The sequence below is a fragment of the Sesamum indicum genome, linkage group LG8, assembly GCF_026168435.1.
Source record: "Sesamum indicum cultivar Baizhima isolate 11 linkage group LG8, ASM2616843v1, whole genome shotgun sequence".
NCBI lineage: Eukaryota > Viridiplantae > Streptophyta > Magnoliopsida > Lamiales > Pedaliaceae > Sesamum > Sesamum indicum.
This window is the reverse complement of record NC_142664.1, coordinates 17,300,720-17,316,766: the sequence shown is the minus strand read 5'-3', so window position 1 is coordinate 17,316,766 and position 16,047 is coordinate 17,300,720. Positions and strand designations below refer to the sequence as shown.

At 36.3% G+C, this 16,047-nt stretch overlaps 3 protein-coding genes across 6 annotated transcripts; 1 reads left to right on the top strand and 2 right to left on the bottom strand.

Moving 5' to 3' along the window:
• Positions 1-24: 24 nt before the first annotated feature.
• On the top strand, positions 25-799 carry LOC105167858 (olee1-like protein). The gene is made up of 2 exons (XM_011087695.3): positions 25-268; positions 357-799. Exons 1-2 carry the CDS (start codon positions 100-102, stop codon positions 698-700), a joined length of 513 nt encoding a protein of 170 aa, XP_011085997.2. The 5' UTR covers positions 25-99; the 3' UTR covers positions 701-799.
• A 997-nt stretch (positions 800-1,796) lies between these two features.
• On the bottom strand, positions 1,797-2,578 carry LOC105167857 (dof zinc finger protein DOF1.5). The gene has a single exon (XM_011087694.3). It carries the CDS (start codon positions 2,388-2,390, stop codon positions 1,911-1,913), a length of 480 nt encoding a protein of 159 aa, XP_011085996.1. The 5' UTR covers positions 2,391-2,578; the 3' UTR covers positions 1,797-1,910.
• A 3,666-nt stretch (positions 2,579-6,244) lies between these two features.
• Positions 6,245-12,890, bottom strand: LOC105167856 (protein SCAR3). Of its 4 annotated transcripts, none has more exons than XM_011087692.3 (10): positions 12,682-12,888; positions 12,323-12,559; positions 11,452-11,615; positions 11,142-11,265; positions 10,923-11,064; positions 10,460-10,527; positions 7,554-10,299; positions 7,364-7,459; positions 6,686-6,793; positions 6,245-6,571 (listed from the first exon to the last, which is right to left on the bottom strand). In XM_011087692.3, the coding sequence occupies exons 2-10, from the start codon at positions 12,475-12,477 to the stop codon at positions 6,524-6,526; spliced, it is 3,651 nt and encodes a 1,216-aa protein (XP_011085994.2). In that variant the 5' UTR covers positions 12,478-12,559; positions 12,682-12,888; the 3' UTR covers positions 6,245-6,523. The 4 variants fall into 4 exon arrangements, with proteins under 4 accessions (XP_011085994.2, XP_020551800.2, XP_011085995.2 ...); XM_020696141.2 differs by lacking the exon at positions 12,682-12,888 and adding an exon at positions 12,096-12,164 and having other exon boundaries at positions 12,323-12,464; XM_011087693.3 differs by having other exon boundaries at positions 7,364-7,456; positions 12,323-12,890.
• Positions 12,891-16,047: the final 3,157 nt, after the last annotated feature.

Below are 16,047 nucleotides of genomic sequence, written 5' to 3'. Positions count from 1 at the left end.
CCCTCCACACTCCCACAACATAATTACACCAATTAATAATTAATTAATCCTTTCAAAATTACAGTAAGTGAAAAAGAGAAAATAAGATCGTAAGCAAGAATGTCAGGTCTAAAACGAATTGCAGTATTTCTCTTTGCTGGGGTCCTGTGCTTGTTGTGTCTCCCCGGCGTCGCCCGCGCTACAACCCCAGAATTCTTTGTCGTGGGAGAGGTGTACTGCGAGGTCTGCCGCCTCAATTTTATTAACAAACTCAGTGAGCCTATGCCAGGTATGTTTAGAGATTAATTAGAGTGCATGCATGTTAGAAATATTAGTAAGTGATTCTACGTTTATGTGCTAATTTGGTGACACCGCAGGGGCAAAGGTGAAATTGGAATGCAAAGGTGAGGAAGCAGGGAACATAACATACACACAAGAAGGCGAAACGAATGAAGGGGGACAATATCGGTTGAAGGTGGAGGGCGATCACGAGGAAGAGGAATGCGGGATCACGCTGGTGAAGAGCAGCAGGGCGGACTGCAATGAGATCCCAGACGAGGGGTGGGCGAGCAAGCCATCCTCACTAATCACACTCACCAAGAACAATGGGTTTCATGGGAGCTCACGCTACGCCAATCCTCTTGGCTTCACCAAGAAGAAAGCCAACCCCGAGTGCGCAGAACTCATCAAGGAGCTCGAAATCAATCCTGATCATCCTTAGATTCTCTTCATAATTCCATTGATTACATGGAAAAATTTTGTTCCTGTTTATTTCGATGGAGTCTTTAGAGAAGTGCGTACCTGTCCTCATTTTTTGTTTTATAGTAAGCTTAGTTCGAAAGTTGGATGATTGGTTTAGTGTAGATTTTGTGTAAGTTATGTTTGAGAGGTCTATGTACGAATATGATGCAGTTCATAGACTTTTATGATGAATAATAAAAACATCACATTTATTTTTCTCAATCACTTTTTTTTTTTTTTTGACTTTAGGCATATGAATTTGCTTTTACAACTAAAAATTAAAAGACACTAATATCATAAATCAATTGGGATGCAAAAGTATTTTGAAAAGGGATGTAATTCCAGCATCTTTATGGTTGTCCTTTCATCTTTTCCCTCCTCCCTCTAATTCTTAATTCATTTGGAATTCAGTACACAAATGAGTGTGATTGTTAACACTATTTCATATTGATCTCCACATTTTTCTTGCAAGAGAATTGCGGGATTTCAACCAATGATCAAAAACAATTCCCCACACCCGAAAAGCAACCAAAATATGCACATCTTAGTTTTTAATAACCTTAAATATGCCGCAGTTTTCACAGTGCAAATCATATATGTATATATTCTTGCAGCATATATTATAGTTATGAAGGTTGGCTTTTAGCATGTGATTCTTTTAGCATACACCGGATCAGATCCCACATGGAGATTGTACCATTTCAGATTACACCCTCTCTTCATTTATACTTCTCAACCCATACCTTCACATATATATGCTGATCACTGTGACATGTAGAATTTCAATAGCTAAAATATAATATTCTAATTCTAATGGATTTGAGTAAGAATTTTTCATTTTAATATAATGCTTAAACTAAGTAAAGACGCTCTAAATTCCACATTAAAATTCATAACTATCTTGTTATAGATTATGTCGAGGCAGGGACCATGTCATTAGACCAATTCATTATAGACTGCTCAGCCCTACCCTATTTTATTTGAATTATGTACTTTGCAAATTAAATTTCTCCGTAATCTACGATTTTGGGTTGTTATTAATTATATAATATATGAATAATAGTATTATATCATAGTTTAAGCTAATAATGGGATTAAAATATTAAAAAAGTATCAACTAGGACAGGTTGTATATACAGCAATATATTTTTTCTTTTTACTGAAACTACAAGACAAAAAGGAAGGATCCATTAACAACTTTGACTATTGGAGGCGCATCTCCTCCTCTTGCCTGGAAAAAGATGCCGAAAGTCGCCGTGTTCCGCCACTTGCCATTCCTCCTCCACCGCCGCGTCGAATTCCAATTGCTGCACCCGGCCGGAAGCGTCAAATAAGCAGCCCTCCGACAGGCCTCGGCAAGGGGGCTTGGTCTTGCGGCGGCCGGCACCGATGGGCACATTGCGAAGGGCCCCGCCGGCGGTCCAGTACCTCTGGCAGCCCTTACAAAAGTGTCTAGGCTGGTTAACATTGTAGTTGTTGAAGTAACAAAACTTGGTTTCCATGCTTTTGCACCTGGGGCATGGAATGATCTTGTCTGGCTTTTTCTCCTCAGCTTTCTTGGATTCTTGGCGATCATCGTTTGCTTGTGATGATGATCTTTCTTTCAGTGTAATTGTAGCCCCAAACAACTTGATCCCTGATGAGCTGTTATTTTCTTGGACCTCAGCCATCTTCTTGATTATAAATAGATATATATATATAGAGAGAGAGAGAGAGAGGGTTTTGGGATGGGAAATTTATGCAGAATTCTTATGTTTGATGAAGAAGTATTATGGGGAGTTGATTGATATATATAGTGGCATGAATATGTGCTTGAGAAAAGCAAAAAGGTGATGGTTGATCACGACGGAGGGGGGAGAGAAATAGAGTTGGGTGTATATATACACACATACATACGTACAGACAGAAATGGATAAATACGCATAGGTGCGTGGAATCAGTTGGGAATAATTTTTTTCATAAAAAAAAAAAGAAAAGAAAAGGGGTAAAGAGTAAAGACTGAAAAGTGTAGAAAAAATGGGAAGGGGGAAAATAGAAAGAAAGAGAGCCGCCAGCGGCAAAGAGGGGATGGAAAAGTTGATGCAGAACTTTTTGTCCACGTCATGATCAGGTCTAGGGTCCAGAGTGGAGGCAGGTTGAGTAACACTCAAAAGTGGAGTGTGGGATGGGAGCATAAAGATAAAGATGAAAAAGGGATAAAGCTGTTTGATTTGATTAATATGATATCTTCAATCTATTTTCAAATGCAAAAGATAATCATTATGATATGTGTTTGACAAATGAGAGAGTAGAGATGATCGATGATCCATGATCCATGATGATGGCATGCTCATCTGATTTTAATTCTTAACGCCGAAGCTGCGGAAATACCCAAAACAAATAAAAAGAAAAAAGCACCAACTTGCTATTCCAAATCCAATACCCTTTTTTATTTTTTTAATCAATCCTCAATCATCCATTTTAATACGCCTTCATTTAATGATTGGTATTTTCTCCAGAAATAAACTATACATATGCATTTTTATGTAAAATACAAAGCCCCATACATATACAATAAAATTGGTTGCTCTTTAATATACATGCGATAACATAAATATTATAAGACAGGAGCTATTTTAATTACATACAACCACGTACTCATTTATCTCACCATATCCAACTGGATTATTTTGAAAGAAATACTAAATACTTATTAAAAATATGAATATTAGAACAGTTTGTAATATATTTTGGATATAACATTTTAAAAAAAAAAAAAGTTATTTTGATCATTTGAAGTTATGGCCGTAACTTTTTTCACATAAAAATTATAATTATTTAAAATTTTACTGTCAAACCATTAATAAGGAGCTACAACTTTAACTTGTGCTTACCTAACCACTCTCAAAATACATTCGTAATATTATTATATGTAAGTAAATTTATCTTATAATTAATGAATGTGAAAGATAAAAATAAAAAATAATATAAGAATAGTTTGCACATTTAACGATAAATAAAATTGTTTATTTTTCCGTGTTTTCTGGACAACTTTGGTCACGTACTAATATAAGATTAGCAGTAAGTAATATATACAGTCACTGCACACACTTATGAAATGTGAATTCTCTATTCATTAAGGAAAGTTGTCTGCATTGGCCTTCCCATATATGTGCCAGCTTATTCATATTCTTAATTACCCACACCCCAATTTATATTTTTATTCTCTTGCTATACAAGTTTACCAATTTTAGTTTTTTATTTTATGAAATTTTTACATTTCATATTATGTTTTACGATAATTCGAAAAATATAAAAACTTGACACATCTAATTCGATGTCCAAATTTCTGTTCAAGAAATAGACAGCAATGACACAAGCAATGTTTGTGTGAGCAGCCAAACTATCTAATATTTTTACAACCACTGAATAATAAGATGTGATGAACTACTATACATATATATAGATATAGATATATCCTTTGTTATGTAGATGAGAAGAATTTATGTTGTGTGGTGGGGGTGGGGGTGGGGGTGGGTTTGAGTTTGATTATGGATTAGTTAACTTTAATAAAGCTGTCCTTTTTTGGTTTCTCTGATTAGATCAAAAGTGGTAACTTTTAGCTCTCCGCATCTAAATCTACATCACTCATCACTCTCCACAACTTTTAATTACTTGCAAAGAATGGGATAAAGGGGCAAGAAGGTCTTTGAGCTATATAGGAGGAGTGGCATTGGCAAAAAGTCAATCAATATCTTGTTACATTAGTGATTATTAAATTAATTAGTGATAAAAAGCAAATTAAAAAGTTGAATAAGCAATTAATGTTGCTTGCTAATATTCAACTTGCTTTACTTAATCACAAAACTAATTAAGTCTTCCTTGTTTCTTTTCAATTCAATAATAATAATAATAATTAATCCCCTTTATTAATATTGCAAGTTGGACACTGATTACCACTTGTGCACTCTCTCCCGCTCATAAAATATAAACACAAAAACCTACTCCATGATACAAAACTTACATGTATTAATCAGCGATTTAGCACAATTATATTGGAATATAATACAATTTTTTTTTCTCTCCACCCCCCTATCTCTTTATAGAGCTTATATAGTTCATTGTTGAGGATTATGCATATGTTTTCATTTGAACTTTAATTACTGCATACAATATCAGTATCAAAATAAAATTTTCTTCGATCAATATAATTTTTAAGAAATACGATGACAAATAATTCTACAATAATAAATAGGTTGGAAAGAGTCGTAAAATTGAAGTGAAATTTTGAGGTGGTCTGTATATTAAGCATTACAGCGGAAGAAAACTTGTTGGTCTTTTTTTCTTGTAATAATTGAAGGGGTAGTGTAAAGCTAATTAAGAATGATAAGAGTGGGGGATGGAGAAGGAGATGCATGCATCTCATCTCATGATCTAATTGTGGTATTACCTTTTTGCACCTTTATTTATTATCCTACAGGTTTCGACACGTACTAGAGTGGTCGTGGGGAGGGATAAGGGCAGTTCATGTATATGTATGTCGCACGCCAAACACACATACATCTCTTGTTCTTATTCGTTTATTTGGATTCTTGCTTTGGTTGATGTATTCTTATCTTTTATTTTTTATTTTTTTGGGATGAAAGATATGTATGCTGCAAAGCTTGACTCATCAAACTCAATAGCTTCAAAAACAATAATTAATGAGATTTTGTTTGAATACTAAGAGGATATGGTGATTTTTTTTTAATTATAGGAGTTGAAAATAAACAAGGGGTTTAGAATGCATCGACGTTGATGTTGCTTTACTCACTATCACATGTGTTGAGTTTCAATTGCATCTCTGACATGACACCAACAAAAACAAACACAAAAGTAAAAGTTCTCAATTCCCCAATATTCAATGTTTTATTCATTTCTTCTTCTCACAAAAGCCCATATTGTATATATATAACAACATACTTAATTTTTTTCAACAATTCAAATGCACAACAGAAACCATCCTACTTTTTCCTTTCTCTCCGCATACATACATAATTACCCAGCTCCTTTGCTAGGCCTTTTGTCCTTCTTTGCCTTTAGTTGTGCACCATAGTGTTTGCATCATCGCTGGAATTAATTAAATTAACATAATAATAGTTTCCATCATTTTGTATAACCGTCTTGATTACTTCTCTTTGATTATATAATAATGAAGTAGCTCCTTTGAAGTTAAACATTTCCCTACCAAAAAAAAAAAAAAGAAAAAGAAATAAAGGTATAGTGTTTCCTACAAATCCATGCAAAATTTTAAGATGTCGGGCTAGCTTTGATTCCATCATCCCTCCACTTCTTGCACAATTACAAATGTCATCAGCAATTAAGTTACCAAGTCAATTTGACGCACCAAAATTCTTCCAACACCAATAATGAAGTTTTGTAAATACCCTGCCTGCCCTGTGTTAGTGCGACACACTATGCTCCTCCCATAAAAGCGAATCATCTCTGTCGATTTATGCAAAAGTTGGGTTCTAGAGAGAGTTAATGATTTGGACAGAGAACCAAGTGCAAGCAAAGAGTTCGCCACGAAAAGTAGCATTTACATTCAACCATCGCATGTTAGTTAGCTGGCTAAGATCCTTTCACCTAATTCTCACTACATATCTGAACTAACGGGGAACAACACCGTTATGATACAAAAGGACCTAGGGCACTAATTACACAAAGGGAATAGGGTTTATTCACATATATTTACCACAGTGTCATCTAATTTGGAAATCAAAATTCCCTGGCATTGGACCTATCTGGTTTTCAGTGCACCGGTGCCCTCATCACTGGTTATCGTTTAAGTGTCACTCCAGTTTTCATCATCTTCTGCATCACTGCTAACAACCTGAATGGGAAATAGAATAACCTCATGAATAGTAGACAAAGGTTACTTCAAATAAGCATGAGAGAGAGAGAGAGAGAGAGAGAGGGAGGGAGGGAGGGAGGGAGGGATACATACCTGCCGAATTGCATTTGCCTTCTCTAGAATTGCTGTGACTTGGACATTGGCAGAGGCCCCTGATGGTACAGTTGGTTTTGCTGTTGCAATTGGTCTCAGATTGAATGACTGACCACCAAAAATACGAAACAATAAATGATATAATATCAAACCAAATTGAAAGCACAACTAAGTAGCTGGTTCTCAAGTTATTAGGGTCCAATTGTGCCTTTCATCATTTGGTATGATGTAAAAGGCATGTCTAGAATAACCATGTTTAAGATCATATGCTCATTTTCTGCCAATAACTAGACTGCAAAAGTTGTGAGTGAAGAACTCCAGCTCACCAACATTGGCAAACAGAAAGAGAAATGATAAATACAAGAGAGCTAGCCAAGATGACATCTAACACTGCAGACATACAACGCAAAGCAGTAAATAATGAAATATTGTAAAGATCCAAATGACGATAAACATGTGGCATTGGAAAATAGACCAAACAATATGATTATTCGACTAAGTCTATGGTGTGTATTTTAGGTAGGTAAACCAACTGCAGGTCAACAAAGAATAGAGGGAATGCAGGTACCATATTCCTACTTATCTCCATCTCCCAAATCCATGTTCAAAGCCCTAAGTTTGACATACGGGTAATGAAGTTGTGACATTAAACCATAGCTACAGCTACTATTAACTCACTTTTGTTCTAATTTGGTGTAGAAAGTCCTCCTTTTCATCTATGGTCTTGCCCTGATTAGTTTCTCTTTGTCCATTTGATTTCCGTGAGCTGCACTGCTGAGAACATAAATAGCTTGATGATAAGATTCCTATATGGCTTAAATGACTAGGTGAAAAACAAAAGGCAAGAAAGGAAGTCGAAGTAATAGACCTTAGTTTTCTGCATATTTGTGCTATCAATTTGATCTTCACTAAATGGGGCTGGTTTAGGCTGGGAAATGGTAGATGCTGAGTGCATAAGATCAAATGCATAATAAGAGCCCTCAGGCATCGTGTCACACTGGTCATCTAACCCATCCAGACGGGGAATCATACCACGCCACTGAACAGGAGGAAGAGGTGGAGGAGCAGGAGTAGGCACAAGTCGTGGTTGCACAATATCCTTTGCATTGGTACCATTTCTTAATTCCTTTCTGAGCGAGTGATTTATGGTGTCTAAACTTTGAAGATCAAACGACCGACAAGATTCGGACTTTTGCACACCATTTTCAACAAAAGGAAGTTGAAGTCCACAATTTTCATGAATGCCTTCATGGGTTGTCCTCCCATTGTCAGGAACTGTTGAAACAGATTCTGTCAAAGAGATTCTGCGTAGGGCATCATATAAATCACGGTCCTTGCTAGTAGGAGCTTCGTTTGCCTCCCACTGCTCCGAATTCGATTCAGACTGATAGCTATGGCAATCATCTGATAAAGAAGGTGATGATCTATAGAATGTGTCAGTGTCTGAATCTGAACCAACATTGTGGCGAGCAATGGAAACCTCTGGGATCAACTGAAATGAAGGAAAGATATCACTGCTGCTTTCGCTATTGGTATTTCCATTGGGGAATTTCAGTTTCAGCTTGGAAGTCTCAAAGCCATCTATTGGTTCGAAAGATATATTCATGTGCCCAAGTGGAGGCGATGAAGCAGGTGAAATTCTAGGAGATTCAGCACAAAAGAGATCTTTACTTCGTCCAGAAAATGTTCGATATCCAACACTTTGACAGTTTTTCTGCTCAAAAGCATTAGCATTTTGATAGCCACCAGGGTAGGAGTTTGAATCCCCACCAGGCAATAGTTTTTTGTTTGATCCAGTTGAAAGTAATTTATTGCTGAGTTCGAACATCCGAGATGAACTGCTATTCCCTTGATGCTCTAAGGCAGGTCGTGATGCTGGATTGGCAGGCGGAAGATTTCCAGATGCCGTTATGCTTGATCTAGCAGAACTGGCATTATTTTGATAAAGCGAATTGCCTAATTTTCCAAGTTTGATGTCTAAATCAGCAAGTGAAATTTTCCAAGATGGCTTCCTAAATGTTGAGACACTTTCTTCGTATTCATGGCATGTTGAACCATCCATATCAGGGTCTTCTTCCATATTTTTTAAGCTCTCCGTTTGATCTGGTTTCCCTGCATCTTTATCACTATGAATTAGATGCTGAATTGACGAACTGCTTCCATCTTTCCTGTAAATGGGATTTTGAGGAATAGCATTCAATACACTGCAATCTGGTGGTTTTGACGGCTGGAGTCCTAGTAAGCTCCCATTAGTCCAGAATGCAACTGAAGTCTCATTAGAGATTTCTGGTGCATGTTTCTGAGAATCAGTACTTGGCACCCCTTGTCTGTCATCTCTGAAGTTGGATGATATAGTGCATGAAACAGATTGTACATTATTGGCAGCATAAATGTTATGATTCTCAAGAGAATCAACACTGTGTTGACTGCATGGAGCTAACGAGTCTTCAGTCCTTTGAGATGATTTTAAAGGCTTGCCCATTGGGTACGTGGAGAGAAATTCATCCTTTTCTATTTTAGCAATCTCACGAGAACCAACACTGTGCAGACTCCCTGGAGTGACCGACTCTTCAGTCCTTTGAGATGATTGTAAAGGCTTGCCCAATGAGTAGACGAAATGAAAGTCATCCTTTCCTATTTTACCACTCTCACGAGAATCAACACTGTGTGGACTGCCTGGAGTCGACGATTCTTCAGTCCTTTGAGATGATTGTAAAGCCTTGTCCAGTGGGGATATGGAGTTAACTTCATCCTTGGCTGCTACTCCATCAATAGAACAGCTAGTCGCATAAGGAGATTTCGAAGACACTGAAATGAGATTATGTCCGCAACCACCATTGATCAGAGAACTATTGGCCAAAACATTAGATTCAGAAGTTGAAGACTGGCATTCTAAATTAGGTCTTATGAGCTCACATAATCCATCATCTACTCCTTTGTCCTCCAATTTAGAATAGTGCTCTACTTCTTGATTTTTTCTGCAATCTAGATCAGTTTCACATTCAGACTCAATCGTATTAAGTGCATCCATAAAATGGTCAGTTTCACTTTCAATATCATCAAGATGGACATCACCAGAGTCCAGGGTTGTCACAGCCTGATCACAAGTCTGGAGATCCCTTTTGTCAACAGTTCCAAAATCAACAGCATTATTGACGAGTCTTTCTGGGTCCAAATTTGGTGAAAACAATTCTAAATGCCTGTTTTCATCCTCCTCCTCTATCATGCCATCATTATCAGATTCCTTTGTCGCAGGTGCAACGGATTCTCTCTTTTCATCCCATGTGACAGAAGATGAGCTATGGCCAGCTTGCTCTTGTGATAGATTGATCTGAATATCATCATATGCCTCTGTACTTTTTTCCTCAAGAAAATTGTAATCTAGAAAATCCTTGTCATGCCTCTTTCCTGGAGAAGAAAGGGATTCTCTAGAGACTTGTTCTTCAGATTGAACTGAGTAACTCGGACGGAAATCACGTTCAACATAGCCTGACCCATTTCTCATGTCCCGATTTGATTGCTCCCCGGAATCTGATTGCAATGTAGCATCATAGGTTGATGCTGTTTGTGAAGTAGACATTCGCCCACCAATATTCAATTCAGTGAACCGCATTCTGCAAGACACAATCATCACAAGTTAGCAGTCCTTTTCATGTCAACTCCAGACTTTTAAAAATCCAAAACATATTGTTAATCCATGCTTTCACCGCCATTTCCCTGTTCTTAATTCTCTTCACATTTCAACCACAGGGTGTGAGCATAAATATCATTTACCTGCCACTGTTGTAAGACAATGATGCATCTCGTGATACTTCTCCACTCCTGGGCCATGACCTCCTTTTCTGCTCAAGTTTCAATAAATCTTAGTATGGAAGACTGATAGACAACAAGCAGCAAAAGGAATCATAAGAACACATACATAACACCTATTGACTTTACATAAGATGTCTAACAGAGTATTCTTGCATAGGATTCTTCCATTTGTTTTCATTCGGTGTTGGTCGATGATGATACAAGTTAATCAACAACTCTGTCATTTCTTCTTTATAAACCCTAAAATTTGGGCATACACAGAAAAGAGGTAGATCCAAGACCAAATTACTTGACAGGAACAGTGACCTAGTTAAGCAGGTTTAGCCGTTTAGGTAAACATAAGATGCAAACCACCAACCATCAGAATAAACTATTTTAGGAATGGTGATTCATTTCCAGGATACCATGTTTTTAGGCCTATTACCTTAATCTTGCGACCCTTCTTATCTTTTGAAATTTTCTGATTATTAGCTTCACCAGATGCCATAGATGCCAGTGATGCTCTGTTAAAGAAAGTTGGATCTGAATATCTTTTCAAGCAAGATCCAGGGCCACCAGGGTCAAACCTAAAGAAAAGCACAAAACTTGGTTGCATGGCCAAGAATGGGAATCAAGACACAAATTTGCTAAGAGTTGCTCATACCTATCAAGCAAGTGCAAACGTGGAGGAGCACGAGAGTCTTCGTAAGAGTTCATGATAAATTGAGGCACATCACTGCACACAAAATGATTTTGTTCACATCGGATCCGTGTGCGCCAGTTGGAACCTGCACAGAGATTTTTCTAAGAAGGACATAAAAGATGGTCGAATAATTATGCGGAAAGGAGGAGCGGCAGTTCATGCTCACTAAAAGTGCAGGTTGGAAGAGCTGGTGGTGCAGTTGCTACAATCACTCAACCAGAAATGTGGAAATGTGTATTGGAAAATGTGAAAGCCGGTATTTTAATCATACCAGCTGTATAAGCAAAGTGTAAGTGGCTCCTTTGTGCCAGTACAGCCTTCTCAAGCGGAGAAACTGCAGCTTCAATTCGTTGAACACGAGCCATCAACTTACGGCTTCTAGAAGATGTTCTCATGACTTCTTCCTGCAAGCCATGAAAAACTTCTGCAGAAAATCTACCAAATGGAGAGAAGCCATTTCAGTTTAAATTGCAACAGAGTCCAAAATTATGATGAAGCTCACAGCAAACAACGGCCAGACAATTATTTCTGGAAATGAGTTTATAATTATGCAGCTCTTTTCTCTCCATTCGTTCTAGGAATATGATCATTTGCATGCCCTGCACAGGATATGCCATTAACTCCCTCCCTTCACACGCTTCCTCTTTGATATGAAAATGCAGATACACACAAAATCACAGTTTCATATAATAATATCCGAAGAATGTTTTCACATATTAGAAAAACTCTTGTCTATGTTCAAGACCTTTGAACCCTTATCTCCTTTAAAGATTTCCGTATTAGCACAACTTACCAGCCGAAAATGCACAGTAAAGAAAATGGAAAATAATTTCCTTTCCGTATTCAACTGACTTGAGCAGAAACATTACATATTTGCAAAACAAAAATGCACTTTGAAATTCAAACTTGTCTCACCACAAGATGCACCAGCTAGCATCCAATAAATTAACAAAATTTTGCGCATTAAATCAAACCGCGAACACACTACAAAAAGTTGACCAAATTAGTACAATTTAAAACACTAGGATTGAAACTTTTTCCCAAATTAGTACAATTTAAAACACACTAGTATTGAAACTTGAAACATCAAAAGAGGGTTCACCTACAGAAATGGAGAAAGAAAATTTTGGAAACCAACTTACTCCGCGAGATCCCCAAGCTGCCGCAAAACTCCGACGAGGCCAGCTACGGCGACTCCGTCAAGAATCTCCTTGGGATCTTCCTTGTCGACGGCTCTGTACAAGTCAGGTGCTCCGAGTGCGTACTCATTCCTCACCTCCACTCGCACCAACGGCATCGCTTTTGTCACAAAAACTCAGAGAAAGAGAGAGAATTTCAAGAGACTCTGAGAATTTTCTCTCTCCCTCAATGAGTATGAACTACACTAGGTACAGAAAGAAAATAAATGCGAAATGAATGCTGGCGAATTAAATGAAGGAATGATGAGCGAGACAGAATGAGAGAGAGAGAGAGAGACAATTAGGTCAGGGGATTGCAGCACCTTAACTGCCCAAACAGTGATAAATAGAGAGAGTTTTATCTTTGGAACTGCAGTGTGTGTTGTTGTGGTGCGAGTGAGAGAGAGAGAGAGAGAGAGAGAGAGAGCGCTAAATTAGCAAAGGGAAGAAGACATTGCCAACTCTGCAAGCCATTCCTGAGGAGGGGGTGCGCTGAATGATAACAGTAACAGGACAACGGGAGTTGTTGAAATGACGGAATTGGGGCTCAGGATATAAATGAATTGACCCTGGTCCACGGAATTGCCCATAACGTTAGAAATTGAATTGAACATTTTCGCCGTGAAGGACTCGTCACGCCCTCTCTTAATTAAAACTTTTACTTGGGGAAACCAAACTCCAAACCCACCCATTAATTAATATATGCTTACTTTATTCATTACCTCCCTATTTAATTCCAACCAAAAATTAATTAATGATGATTTCCTTTTTAGAAAAAACTAAAATAAAGAGGGATATAATTTATAAAAAAAATCACAGTAGATGGATCTCTGGCCCTCTGAAATAATATATCAATTTCAGATCTTGTTGTCTTCCCCTTGTTTGGATCAACACACCAGCATTTCCTACAACACCAGATCTGATTGCAATTTTGTGATTATTATTATAAAAATAAATGCGACAGTCAGTATGTCAGTGAGTAGTGTAGAGTTGACTTAGGACTGTTTGGTTTGGTGGTGTTGACTTCATCTTTGGTGTTTGGAATCTTGTCATTCATTTCACCTACTCCCAAATTTGATTGCTTGATGGTATCAAAATTATTATTAATCACTGCATTTAACTACACACTCAAAACTTTAAAAGTAATTGGAATTGGAATTTGATAGTTTAATTGGAGAATAGGAATAGTGGATTCATGGTCTGGCTTATGGCAATGGCAATGATGATGAAATGGGAATAAAGAAAAAAATGGTGTGTTGTTTCCCAGGAATCCAGGATATAGTGTCCGGTCCTTTGCTTTTTGTGTGTTAATTGTTGGCTTACATTGAGGAATATTCGAAGCGTAATGGGCCTGGATATCGTCCCATGACTCCTTTCGGCCCGCCCAATGACTACCATCTCTTATTACCCTAACAAGACTAGCTATATTTATTTACATAATAACAATTGGATAATGATGCCTAAGATATAGAGAACAAAGTCGTGGTTTGCAGTCGCATAGGTTGTTAGAATAGCCCTCAAATATATTTCAAAATGAGTTGGGGTTAGGGGTAATGAAGTTTGGTAGTAGTAGCTGCCTGGGTAGGTAGATAAATCAAAGTCTGCGGTAATAAGTTGATCACACTCATCGCCACCCCTAATCACTGTCGTTGCAACTTAAACTAAATTAAATCGTGTTTGATAATGAATGAAAATTCTTCTAACTTATACCCAATTATGTCCAAAGAAATTAAATTAACTATATATTTATAATGTAATTGGTGTATATTTTAGGACAACTTTAATCACATGGCATATTTATTTTATAATTAATTTAATTTAGCTAATTTTAATTTTAATAAAAAAAATTTGATACAAAGTAATGTCCGTTCATCTCCGATATTGAAACTTGAATTTCAGAACCACAAAAAAAAAATAAAGGAAAATTAAAATATGATAATTTTGCTGGGGCTACCTACTAATAATACTATCCAGTGACATACATAAGCGGATTTTTGTTTTTAATAATTACCAAAAATTAGTGGATTGATACAGTTTTAGTATAGGGGAGGAAGGGGGTAGGGCCAATGACGTGGAAACCAATCATCTAAATTTTTTTCTTCAATTGGAAGGAATAAGAATACTTGAATTGAGTTGGACACAAACATATATGACACGTTCATCATGCTCAAGAATTTTTATCTTTTCCTATTTCTTAAAATTTAAACTTGAATTGTCACTTGTCAGGTGTTTATGTTTGTGATTGATACAAAGTTCCCCTCTTCTCATAACTACTGCACGCAAATGATGATTGGTTTTCTAAATTTTGGACAAAATCCATAAAACTCCCCTATGTTTTAAAAAGTTTGTAAAAAAAAAAACTCTTCTATTATGAGAATAGGCTAAGAGTACCCATGTGTTTTGTAAAACTCAATTCAATCGCTCCCTTTCCATTAAATCCAACTAACAGTATTAATTTTTTAGAAAATAACCGTTATACCCTTACTTAATATATATTATTTCTTATTTTAATGACCGTTGAATTTTTTTTTATCGAATATTGATTGTTAGATCTAATCAATTCATCTCAACCATTAGATTTTTAAAAAATAAAAGGTCTAGATTCAAGAAATTATTTAACTTATATTATATTAATGTTGTAGATTAAAGATTAATTAATGATGTTTATATTGTCAAAGTTTTAACAAGAGGAAAAAAAGAAAAAAATAAAAAGACGTAAAAATTGTGGGTGGACAGGGAGGATCTAAGAGGAACATCAGTCGTGTGGCAGTGCTTTACTTTGGAATCAGTATCTCGTCAGTTGCAAGTTTCTTAGATTGTATATTTTTGTTGAAATTTGGAACTAAAAAGGCATTGTGATTTTTTGAAACTAAAAAGACAAGATAGTTTTATGGGAGTAAAAACATCGATCACCGAATATAGTTGTGGTATCAAAAATAATTCTGTCCTTTTTTATGGGACTAGAAAAATATTTTCAAAAAAGAATAATTTTAATAAATAATTCAAATTCAAATTACTTTGACCCCATTGCAAACAAAAATGTGGCTCCAATTAAGTGGATTCTTGATTGATCATCTTTTTGCAGGGATGGCTAATTCACGCTCTCTCTTTTACCTGTAATGTTTGTCTGTAAATGGAGCTAGCTACGATTTTTAAATTAATTTCACATTCAACAATAATTTAATTTAATTAATTTATTCAGTACTTGAAATAGAAAATTCAAAAATTGTATCCACTTGAGAGACATGGATATATCTGCATTTTCATAACACACACTTCGTTCCAATATATGTATGAGTCCCACAAAAACCAGAAACGTGATGATGGGAATGTTTGTGAATCATGCATCTATATTTGTCTTCTCATGCATGTACAGCAACTCAAATGTACACCTGCATTCAAGGACGCATGCTCAGAGGCTGTGTAAAAATAATAATGTCTTAGTTTTCTGATTAAGATAGATCGATGTCTCGTAAATAAGTTTGATCGATATTATGAATTTGAGTTTTACTAAATATTTGGATGTATTTATCTTACTTTATACGAATTAGTTGTTCTTTGTTATATTGGTAGGTACATTTAATTGATGTATTTTTCAAATATGTATATAATTATGTAATTATTTCTTCTATAAACTCAATTTCTGAATATTTTTACCTTGTTATGAACCAATTATTATGTAATTTGAG

Bases quoted from the DNA above. Each gene is read 5' to 3' on its own strand.
- LOC105167858 (XM_011087695.3), top strand. From the start codon at position 100: ATGTCAGGTCTAAAACGAATTGCAGTATTTCTCTTTGCTGGGGTCCTG. The intron at 269-356 runs GTATGTTTAGAG...GTGACACCGCAG, and splicing joins ACTCAGTGAGCCTATGCCAG to GGGCAAAGGTGAAATTGGAA.
- LOC105167857 (XM_011087694.3), bottom strand. From the start codon at position 2,390: ATGGCTGAGGTCCAAGAAAATAACAGCTCATCAGGGATCAAGTTGTTT.
- LOC105167856 (XM_011087691.3), bottom strand. From the start codon at position 12,477: ATGCCGTTGGTGCGAGTGGAGGTGAGGAATGAGTACGCACTCGGAGCA. The intron at 11,065-11,141 runs GTATGAGCAACT...GCTTTTCTTTAG, and splicing joins CGTTTGCACTTGCTTGATAG to GTTTGACCCTGGTGGCCCTG. The intron at 10,528-10,922 runs GTAATAGGCCTA...AAACTTGAGCAG, and splicing joins AGAAGGGTCGCAAGATTAAG to AAAAGGAGGTCATGGCCCAG.